The sequence below is a fragment of the Gigantopelta aegis genome, chromosome 10 (genome assembly GCF_016097555.1).
Source record: "Gigantopelta aegis isolate Gae_Host chromosome 10, Gae_host_genome, whole genome shotgun sequence".
Taxonomy (NCBI): domain Eukaryota; kingdom Metazoa; phylum Mollusca; class Gastropoda; order Neomphalida; family Peltospiridae; genus Gigantopelta; species Gigantopelta aegis.
Window position 1 is genome coordinate 40,783,506 of NC_054708.1, and position 11,928 is coordinate 40,795,433.

Here is an 11,928-nt window from a genome sequence, read left to right on the forward strand (position 1 = left end):
GAATCATAAACAAAAAACACTCGAAATATCTGGTGGTTCGAGGTTTAGTTTCCGATGTGAGTGACAGGATTGAACTTACAGCCTCGTGGACTTCTGACCCAGTTGAGACCTTGACCTTGGGCTGATAGACACTATCTAGGTTAGTGCCTTTCATGGTCACTCTACATCCACCACTGCAAGTAAAACCATAGCACACATACATTTCTAATATCATTGTCATACTAATCATATTGTTTTTGATAAAAACAAATCGTTGTACAGTTGTAAATAGCAAAACCAACTACAATGAATTTATATCTGAAATTTCTTTTCTAAATATAATAGGAAAACAAATATAAAAATCTAACAAAAGAAAGAAAGAAAGATATGTTTTATTTAACGATGCACTCAACACATTTTATTTACGGTTATATGGCGTCAGACATATGGTTATGGACCACACAGATTTTGAGAGGAAACCCGCTGTTGCCACTACATGGGCTACTCTTTCCGATTAGCAGCAAGGGATCTTTTATTTGCGCTTCCCACAGGCAGGATAGCACAAACCATGGCCTTTGTTGAACCAGTTATGGATCACTGGTCGGTGCAAGTGGTTTACACCTACCCATTGAGCCTTGCGGAGCATTCACTCAGGGTTTGGAGTCGGTATCTGGATTAAAAAACCCATGCCTCGACTGGGATCCGAACCCAGTACCTACCAGCCTGTAGACCGATGGCCTAACCACTACGCCACCGAGGCCGGTAAATCTAACGAAGTCAAAAGATAACACAGAAGATATATTTAATATTAAATATTTTGTTGATAACATTTTTTATCAGTGTTTTTCATTTTTGTTAAGTGACAAACTAAATTATGTAAATTGGAAATGTCTGAACATGTCTCAGAAAATTGTGACGATGATAGTTTTGTTCACCCAATTAGGGATTACCATCTTTTTTATTTTTTAACTGCAATCAGGAATTTTACTGTTGCAATAAATAAAAAAATACACAAAAAACCTAACACATTTTACAGTCTGTACAATACAATGTTTAATATACAAGCTTAGTATGGACTTTTAAAAACATTATTCAGTTGAAATCTAGGTGTTTTGGGGGCTTTTTAAAGATTTAAAAAAGATAATTAGAGTAAGCTTATACAACTTGTTACCTTATCTTCAACAGATTTACCTTCCAAATGTTGTCACAGCAGGAATGGTATCTAGAGTAATAGCTGGATCAGGCCTATAGGAAAATTTTCCCAGTTTAATTAAATAACTTTGTTGGTGCCATCTTAACTCAACATCCAATTCTTTTGAAACATCCATCTTACTTGTTTTGAAAATGATCCTTGTCTCCGATCTAAAATAAAAAAAACGTTTTGGTTTGAAAGGAAGGAATATCGGGTTAACACTTAAGCATATTTTAAACTACAGCTATTTGATAGTTAACAAATGGTTATTTCAACCACTGGTCACCACACAGGCTACTTCTACCAAAAGAGGTAACAAGGAATGTTTCATATGTACTTGCCCATAGACAGGATAGTACATTCCACGACCTTTGACACAAGCACAGGGAGGTGTGAGTGTCAAATATGACTCTTTTGTCTGCCTTTTCCCTGGACATCTATATGAACAGTCTAACATTTAACTGTAAAAAATGTTTCAACCTCAGCACCACTCTCCCCACAAGACTACACCCTGCTAGTCACTATGGGGAAAACCTGAGCTGATCAGAGGTGGTTGATCCTGCAACCCACCACAATATTCCTTTTACAAATCTGCATTTTTTATGTTCACTTCGTCTATGCAATGTCCATCTGGCCTGTGCTTATAAAACTTTTCAAGCCTCAGACTCGATTAGAGTCTGGACTCCATTACAAACTTTAAGTATGGAATCCACTGAGTTTGAGACTGTATCCATGCTTATTAAACTACTTAGAGTTTTGACTTAATAGAGTCTCATTTATATTTAACATAAGCAATCTTTTTAAATCTTTTTTTTTTTTTTTTGAATTGCAACATCTGTTTCTATTTAACAAGTGTTGGAAAGGTTACCAGTAACAAATACTACTTAAATTGTTCAATATACATAGAGTAATATAACTTGTCACTTTGAGGTCTGTAGCAAAATGACATAACCACCAAAGTGACATAATGATCCATAACATTAAATAGTCACCAAAGGATTGTAATGATCCATAATGTTAAATAGTCACCGAAGTGACGTTATGATCCATAATGTTAAATAGTCACCAAAGTGACGTTATGATCCATAATGTTAAATAGTCATCAAAGTGACGTTATGATCCATAATGTTAAATAATCTCCAAAGTGATGTTATGATCCATAATGTTAAATAATCTCCAAAGTGATGTAATGATCCATAATGTTAAATAATCTCCAAATTGACATCATGATACATAACATTAAATAATCACCAAAGTGACATAATGATCCATAACGTTAAATAGTCAGCAAAGTGACGTAATGATCCATAATGTTAAATAGTCACCAAAGTGACGTTATGATCCATAATGTTAAATAGTCTCCAAAGTGACGTTATGATCCATAATGTTAAATAATCTCCAAGGTGATGTAATGATCCATAATGTTAAATAATCTCCAAAGTGAAATTATGATCCATAATGTTAAATAATCTCCAAAGTGATGTAATGATCCATAATGTTAAATAATCTCCAAAGTGACATCATGATACATAACATTAAATAATCACCAAAGTGACATAATGATCCATAACATTAAATAGTCACCAAAGTGACGTAATGATCCATAATGTTAAATAGTCACCAAAGTGACGTTATGATCCATAATGTTAAATAGTCTCCAAAGTGACGTTATGATCCATAATGTTAAATAATCTCCAAGGTGATGTAATGATCCATAATGTTAAATAATCTCCAAAGTGAAATTATGATCAATAATGTTAAATAATCTCCAAAGTGATGTAATGATCCATAATGTTAAATAATCTCCAAAGTGACATCATGATACATAACATTAAATAATCACCAAAGTAACATAATGATCCATAATGTTAAATAGTCAGCAAAGTGATGTAATGATCCATAATGTTAAACAGTCACCAAAGTGACGTTATGATCCATAATGTTAAATAGTCACCAAAGTGACGTTATGATCCATAATGTTAAATAATCTCCAAAGTGATGTAATGATCCATACTGTTAAACAATCTCCAAAGTGACATCATGATACATAACATTAAATAATCACCAAAGTGACACAATGATCCATAACATTAAATAGTCACCAAAGTGATGTAATGATCCATAATGTTAAATAGTCACCAAAGTGATGTAATGATCCATAATGTTAAATAGTCACCAAAGTGAAGTTATGATCCATAATGTTAAATAGTCACCAACGTGACGTAATGATCCATAATGTTAAATAGTCACCAAAGTGATGTAATGATCCATAATGTTAAATAGTCACCAAAGTGATGTAATGATCCATAATGTTAAATAATCACAAAAATGATGTAATGATCCATAATGTTAAATAGTCACCAAAGTGACGTTAATCCATAATGTTAAATAGTCACCAAAGTGATGTAATGATCCACAACATTAAATAATCACCAAAGTGACATCAGGATACATAACATTAAATAATCACCAAAGTGACATACTGATCCATAACGTTAAATAGTCAGCAAAGTGATGTAATGATCCATAATGTTAAATAATCTCCAAAGTGATGTAATAATCCATAATGTTAAATAGTCACCAAAGTGATGTAATGATCCATAATGTTAAATAGTCACCAAAGTGATGTAATGATCCATAATGTTAAATAATCACCAAAGTGACGTTATGATCCATAATGTTAAATAGTCACCAAAGTGATGTAATGATCCATAATGTTAAATAGTCACCAAAGTGACGTTATGATCCATAATGTTAAATAGTCAGCAAAGTGACGTTATGATCCATAACATTAAATAATCTCCAAAGTGATGTAATGATCCATAATGTTAAATAGTCACCAAAGTGACGTTATGATCCATAACATTAAATACTCACCAAAGTGATGTAATGATCCATAATGTTAAATAATCACCAAAGTGATGTTATGATCCATAATGTTAAATAATCTCCAAAGTGATGTTATGATCCATAATGTTAAATAATCTCCAAAGTGATGTAATGATCCATAATGTTAAATAATCTCCAAAGTGACGTAATGATCCATAATGTTAAATAATCTCCAAAGTGACGTAATGATCCATAATGTAATGATCCATAATGATAAATAATCTCCAAAGTGACGTAATGATCCATAATGTTAAATAATCTCCAAAGTGATGTAATGATACGTTAAACAAAAATTCCGCAGAATTAAATGATTCACCTACCATAAACTTATTCAGTGTCAGTGATAGTTGAATCCATGACGTTCATCTCAAATTATTTTTTAAAATGTTTTAATTCTTTTCACATGCATTGTGATGAACATCCATAGGAACAACTATTAAACAAGTTTCACTGTTAATTAAAAATGTTTAATTAATTATTTTTTTATAATTTTCACATGCTCTGTGATGAACATCTATAGGCATCACTATAAACCAAGTTTTATTGATGTAGGACTTATTGTTTGTTAGGAAAAGATCTAAATGTGAAGCTTTAATGCAAAACTTTAACGTAGAGCAAAAAGCAAATAGATTTTAATTAAAAATGTTTAATTAATTATTGTTTTATTCTTTTCAACTGCATTGTGATGATCATTCATAAGAACAACTATAAAACAAGTTTCATCAGTCTAGAACTTACGGTTTGTGAGAAATGGAGCTAAACACAAAACTAATGTTAAGCTGAATGTAAAAGTATTTTAATTAAAAATGCTTAATTAATTAATTTTTAATTATTTTCATGTGCACTATGATGAACACCCATAGGTGCAACTTTAAACCAAGTATCAGTGACCTAGGACATACAGTTTGTGAAAAACTGATGTAAAAGTGAAACTTTAATGTTAAACTTTAACGCAAAAGTTAAAAAAATTTAAAGAATTATTTTTTTTCAAATGTATTATGATGAACACCCAAAGGTGCAACTATAAAGCATGTTTCATTGACCTTGGACTTATGTTTTGTAAGAAACTGATATAAATGGGCACTTTAATGCATACGTTGACGCCATCGCTGCCACTGCTGTCAGATAAGTAATACCTGTATCTTGCCTTTTGTAAAAGAGAGACAAAAACTAATCCAAAAATAAACTGAAATCTTAAAACCAGTGAGTCAAATGACCATTCTAATGCTTACTTATTACCATCACATTCATAGTTTTCTATTTTGAAATCCAAACATTTAAGCATCCTGGTTATTTGGTAGAAAAATAAAGTGCCACATAGGCACACATGGATTGTGTCCATTGATTTTTGGTTTCACATTAAAGGAATGCTCGCGCAAAGCTTTTGAACTGGTATGCATATTCAATGATATATAATACACATTATTGCTTAATATCAACAAGTATAATCTTATGGTTAATTAATAAAACAGTTAAATGTGACTGCTATTATATATAACGGGTGCAGCCATTTTGTACCATCCCAGTGAATACACCCTCTGGCGAGCCGGTGGTTACGTAATACTTAACACGTCAGGAATTAGTCTTAGAACTGAAGAAACAAAATGTATCTGATTTTTGCAGATGCATCGCAATGTTCTGTAATAATATCCATCCCAGTAAGCCATCAATAAGTATATATATTTTTCAATACAAAATAAACCACCATTGTCAAAGTGTCAAAATAACTGTATTATGTTTTGTCCATACATAAACCCACATACTGAAATGATAATCGGAGTGTTTTTCTTAGTTAATTGGTCTTTTCTTTCCAGGGCCTGTACCTGTGGTTCCTGATTGGCAGGTGCATGTTTGGACGGTCACCAGTCAAGGTGTTTAGACACAAAACAAATACGTGCCTGATTTATTAAGATCACAGGGTATTGTGGAATAACCAGTCACCCCTAATATGATAAACATTATCAGCCGTCCTGCTTTATTACTGTAAATAATTTGTAAAACCCTTGATTAAGTAGACTGCCCCAGTTAGCAGGAATAATCACGGTTTTTTAATAATTCTAAAATTACGCGTTTTTCATTTCTTAAAGTGTCAGTATGTGTTGGTGGTCCAATATGCATCTTTCCAACACATAAGGCTCATGTTTGAATTTACTGTCCCTTTAAAGAAACATTTTGTGTCATGTGTTGGTATTAGCATTATTGAACAATCTTGTTATTTAATGATAATACTAAGAGATGTTGGAAATATGTATGAGCTGCATGGAGGCACCTATTTTCACACTGTCTTCTGAAGATTATCACCATGCATGTCAGAAGATTACAACACTTTATGATATATTATAAGGTATCCAGTGTCCAGCGATTTTGTGTGTGCATGCATGCGTGTGTTTTATAAATAAATATCCTTCATAAATTTTGAACCTCATCCCAGCTTTTGTCAAGGTTAATATGTCAGACAATGACAATAAAATAAAAATACACACTTGCTAATAATGGAGGTATTGTTTCCATCAAGATATATTTTCGGGAAGTACATTGAACTGCCATTGAGGAGATGCCCGGAAACAGTAACCAGTGTTCCGCCAACCTGTGGACCAAACTTTGGTATCACCGATGTGGAGGTGGGGTTCTGAAAGAAAATTGATATAAAAATATGTGAATGTCTGGGTAAATCAACACTTTCATGAATGCTTTAAAGGGAAGTGAGTCACTGAGGGTTAGCAAAAAAGTGGACCTTTTATATACATGTGACAATTTTGGTAATTGTGAATGATGCCTTAAATTAGTTTAACTACATGTATAGATGCTAGTTTTCCTTATTTTACCAAATATTTCACCTACTGTAGCTTCATGATCACTGGCTTTCAAAGTGTATTAAAAATGACAGGCCTACATTGTATATGAAGGTGCATAAGGGAATTTGATACCATTTTCAATGAATGAGTTCCAAAAAAAAGTATTAAACTAAAAGAAATGTAGTAAATATTTAGTACCTATCACTTATCATGTTAGTTGCCTGCACTTACACATTCTGTATTGCTGTCATCATTGTTCCAACATGGACACTGTCCTGTCTGCTTGTTACAGGTTGAATTTGTGCTGCCAATCATGTTACAGACACACTTCGTGCACCCAACATCGTTGGTAGACTCTAGATTCCAGTAGTCATCCTTGCATTCATCACACTGTCTTCCTATATATATATAAAAAATAAATAATTAAAAAACAAAGTGAGAAAAGAGTGGCTAAAAAACATACTTGATATTTTATATATACACATATACATTTGTTAATATACAGTGAAACTCGTCTAAAGCGAGCTCCTACAGAGCCAAGTAAAGAGTCTGGTTTAAAGGGGTGTCTGATGTCTGTTCTGTACTCATAATAATTTCAAACCGTAACTTCATACTGTATATATTTTTTAAAAGTAGAGTAGTATAGATGACATGTTTCATTTTTGTTTAATATATTGGATTATAAATTAAAATAATATTCATTTGCCATACTAATCATCATCATCTAACTGCCCAACCACATTTTCCTTTATCTTCAACACAGAAAAATCTACATTATAATTGTTGATGAAATTACTTGAAATACACAAAAAATTTAAACAAATACTTTATTTGATTTTTTTTACTAATTCATGAAAGAAAGAAAATTTCAAAAAGAAAATATTTTCATGATTGTATATTTATTTTAGCATAATTTTTCAAACATTTCTTTACCAGGGTTGAAAATTAGCAGTCTAAGGGCAACTAAGAATTTTACAAAGAAAGTCCACTGGGGAACCATCGATTTTAGGGTCAGGTGAGTATGGTGCCAGTTAAAAAAGAAACGCACTGAAACTGAATCGAATATGACAAAGCAAACTACTGGCGCGAACTACAAACTTGGCAGCAGAAGACATAGAACATGAAATAAGAACAGATCAGATCTAGTCCTGACACCAAGACTTACATGATGGCATAACCAACCAAACATTACTGTAATAAACCATTAAGTATATGTAATATGATTTGTTTTTAAAGTGCATTGTATATTTTGGTAAAATATTTGTTTTCATTTTGTTACAGATTTATTTTTCTTTTGATGTTTATTGTATTAGTAGACTATTATACTGTAGTATTTACAATATCCAACACACGCAAACATACACACACACACACACACACACACAACAATCACACATTATTACATTTTAATGAGGCAGAAAATATTCATTTGAGACTATGGTCCATTTGTGGCAAAAGGGAACCGATAACCTGGCATGTAACTTCTCAAATAACTTATCTGGAAGGAAACGTTCAGTGTAAATTAAAAAGAAAATTCTTTACAAATTGCCATCAAACTACATATGGTAGGTTAAATATTCTTTTCTGATACATGTTTTAAGGCAATTGATGGATCATCCAAGGTAATCTGAACAACAAAACCATAATACATGATCAGGGCCATATCTCTGCACAATGCAGAGTCAAATGGGCATTTGTCTTTGCCTTTACCAAATGCTTGGTTCCTCAAATATCCCTTTTCTTCCACTCCTTGCAATTAAAAGTTATTGAAACACACTGAATGAAACATTTGAAGGACAAGGACCAAACCTATTTATTCACACAACTCTTTGACTGCTTTCACTCTTTCAGTCATATTCAATGTGCGTTAGTGGTGTCATCAAACAAAATAAACTTTAATTTGAACTCTTTCAACCATACATAATATATGTACATGCACCAAGGTGCCATAGTTTTATGCACTGCTAGTAAAGATGAGAGACTCAGTGGTGTTACCATGTAGCTTTGTCTAGAATTGTCTTACTTCACAGTTCAAACACAAATAAAAAACCCAAACAATTATAATGATCTTTATTTAATGAGGGTAACAAGTTTAGTAAGAATGAATTTGTTTTTTTTCCCACAACAAGTACCATGAGATACATGTATAGATGCAAAGTTGTAAACTTCATAGTTAACGATATGTCGTGGACTCAAGTTTAAATCCGCCTATAAATTTATATTGATAAAACTTGATGATCTGAAAATGTTGTTACATCACCACTAAAATTAAATTCACTAGGATATTATAGCAATGTGGAAACACTGCAGTGGCATCTGAATTTAACTTAATTTGAATGCTGCAAGGCCATAGTGAGTTCGGTATTTCATCAAACATCACCATTTTACAATTACCAACACTGTGTAGGCCCACTACAAATCTACACTAAATAAGCAGTTACAAACAAGTAAATTCCTACCTCCAAACAATTTAATTTTGTTTAGCTTTAGAATACAGAACATTCTTTTAATTCTGTCTTAATATTGTATTTCATTCTTGATGTCAAAACTAATACTTTCTCTGCTAGTACTCAATTTGTTAAGTCTTTCTTACAGTGGTCATGGCAAAAATGGTGCTCCATAAATAAAGTTTTCGATGATTTGAGATGTACAGTCAGACCTCGTTACAATGATCATCATTACTACGACATTTACACCATCCGACCACAATTGTCAGGAACATCAATGCTATTCTATTCATTACACCGGAATTCACACCTTCCGATACTGACAGAGCAAATTAGGAACAAACGTGCTTCCGACGCCTGAAAACACTTCTTTACAACAACATTACATAATCACAGATGTCGTAGCACATTGGCAGTACACACAGTTACTTAGCATCCTTGATCTCGTTGCAAGCCGACAGTGTCACATGATGTCCGAGTTACTGATGTCGGTTAAATCTGTAGACATGTAATGCTTTTGAAAATAAACCTTTTGTCATTCACTTAAAGGATTAACTTCGAACAATCAAGTCTACTGTTTTAGGACATTATATAAACGAAGTAGCCTAGGTACCAATCGTAGATGTCTTTAACCAAGGAATGATTAGATTGAAAGTGCCTTGATTAATAATACTATTATTATATAATAATATTTTTTTAAAACATATTTATATGTACGTGTATTTGTTGTTTTTAATAATAAGTGCAATGCATTAAATATTTAAATGCTACTCAATCTTCAGTCGCTATTAACCATTATGCTGGAGGCTATACCATACTGAAGTTGTGTGGATCCATCCATTTATCTTGATTTGTCTCTTTTTCAATCTGCCACTAACTGACACAAAGAAGTTGAAAAAGATACAATGGCCTAATCATCCAGAATGTCTTATGAGAATAGTTTTAGGCTACATGAACAGTGGTAATTTGTCCAGTAATGTAGGTCATTAAATAATTAACAGAGATATACATGTAGTTATGCTACTCACCTGTAACATTTGTTTTGCAATCACACTTTCCAGATGTGACATTACACTGGAGGTTCTTTTTCACTGTTCCTTTGGAGCTGCACAAACATGACTCACATCCTCTGCCAGACGTAATGTTATAATGTAAGGGACTGCACCTGTCACAGGTGTTGCCAGTGACATTAGGGTAACAGTTGCAGGATCCGGTTTCATTGTTGCATGATTCACTGCCATCAGAACTACAGTTTGACTGTGTACAGCCCTCTGTTGATGGTCCGAGTTTGTATGTCAGATGTTTACACATGTCACAGAGTGTTCCTTCTACATTAGCTTTACAACTGCAGTTTCCTCCAATCTGTAAAATGAGTCAAAAATATTCTATTATTCTACCTCTCCCCTCTTTTTTAAACTTTCTCCCTCTTCCCTCCCATTTTTCTTTCATATCTTTCTGTCTTTACATTAACAATGCTTAAAAACTTGCTTCATAAAATGGGTCCTCTATGTCTGTCTGTCTGTCTGTCTGTGTCTGTCTGTCTCTCTAATGCAAGTGCGTGTGCAAGTAGAGGGTTTTGGGGATTGAGCACCTTCCCCCTCCCTGCTTATTTTACTTTTTTAAATATATTTTTCGAAGGAGCATGACTTGACTCCCCAAGAATCTTTATTCGTCACAGTCTAGAACTATACTTCCCCATCCCTGCATAAATTCCTCCACACGCCCCATAATGTGACTTGATTACATAACCTGATAGGATTGGGATTTGTCATATTTCAAGTATATTCCTCAAGCTTACCTGCATGCAATGTCTGTTAGGATTTCTTCCATGAGTGTTACAGTTTGGACAAGACCTGTTACATACAAACTCATCAGTCAGTCTGTAGTACATATTCTTGCAGTCCTCACAGTGTTTTCCCTCTTATTGTGTGCAGCAATGCAGTCACAAGTATAGTCATTTGATGATGAATTTGGCATGCAATTATCAGCATTGCCATTACAGTTACAGCTGAAAACACAAAAAGATTACACCCTAAACTTGAAGTGTAACTAGAAAGGTATCCATCCAAACTGATGAACCTACTTTTGTAGAATGCTGTAATGGAAATAAGATTCAAATGGTATAACCAATTAAATGCCCACAGTGCTCTATGTCAAGACTTATCTGCTTGTCCAGAACAAATAATTTTGGGTGAAGGACAAAATCTATTTGAATATATGTTTTGGATTGTTTTTAATGATATTTTATTTATTAATTCATTTTATTTTAATGATAATATCCTGTTATGGTTCAATATTTAAGTAACACCGCAACATTTCAGCTGGCTGGGTTCTCTGTTATATATATATATATATATATATTTATATATATATATATATATATATATATATATTAATAGAATCTATCACCGTGTGAGGTATAGATAAGGCTATTCCAACCCGAGGGGACAAAATGTTTTTTTGTGAGGGCTGAGGTTTACTGAGGCCCTTACAAAAACATTCTGTCCCGTGGGTTGGAATTGCCTTATCTATAGCTTACAACGGTGATTGATTCTTTTTCTTGCCCCTTTAATTATAGTAACAAAACATTAATTTTGTAAGCTACGGTCTGTTTATTGTAGACGAT

General features: G+C 33.0%; 1 protein-coding gene across 2 annotated transcripts in view; it reads right to left on the bottom strand.

Annotated features, from left to right (window-relative positions):
* Positions 1-11,217, bottom strand: part of LOC121383063 (hepatocyte growth factor receptor-like) — a 36,346-nt gene extending 25,129 nt beyond the window's left edge. For both annotated transcript variants that reach the window (XM_041512827.1, XM_041512828.1), the window contains exons 1-6: positions 11,101-11,217; positions 10,331-10,664; positions 7,087-7,253; positions 6,544-6,689; positions 1,171-1,341; positions 80-173 (exon numbers count right to left, since the gene is read on the bottom strand). In XM_041512827.1, coding sequence (XP_041368761.1) covers positions 80-173; positions 1,171-1,341; positions 6,544-6,689; positions 7,087-7,253; positions 10,331-10,664; positions 11,101-11,193 — 1,005 coding nt within the window. In that variant the 5' untranslated portion in view covers positions 11,194-11,217. The remainder of the gene's footprint in view (positions 1-79; positions 174-1,170; positions 1,342-6,543; positions 6,690-7,086; positions 7,254-10,330; positions 10,665-11,100) is intronic.
* Positions 11,218-11,928: the final 711 nt, after the last annotated feature.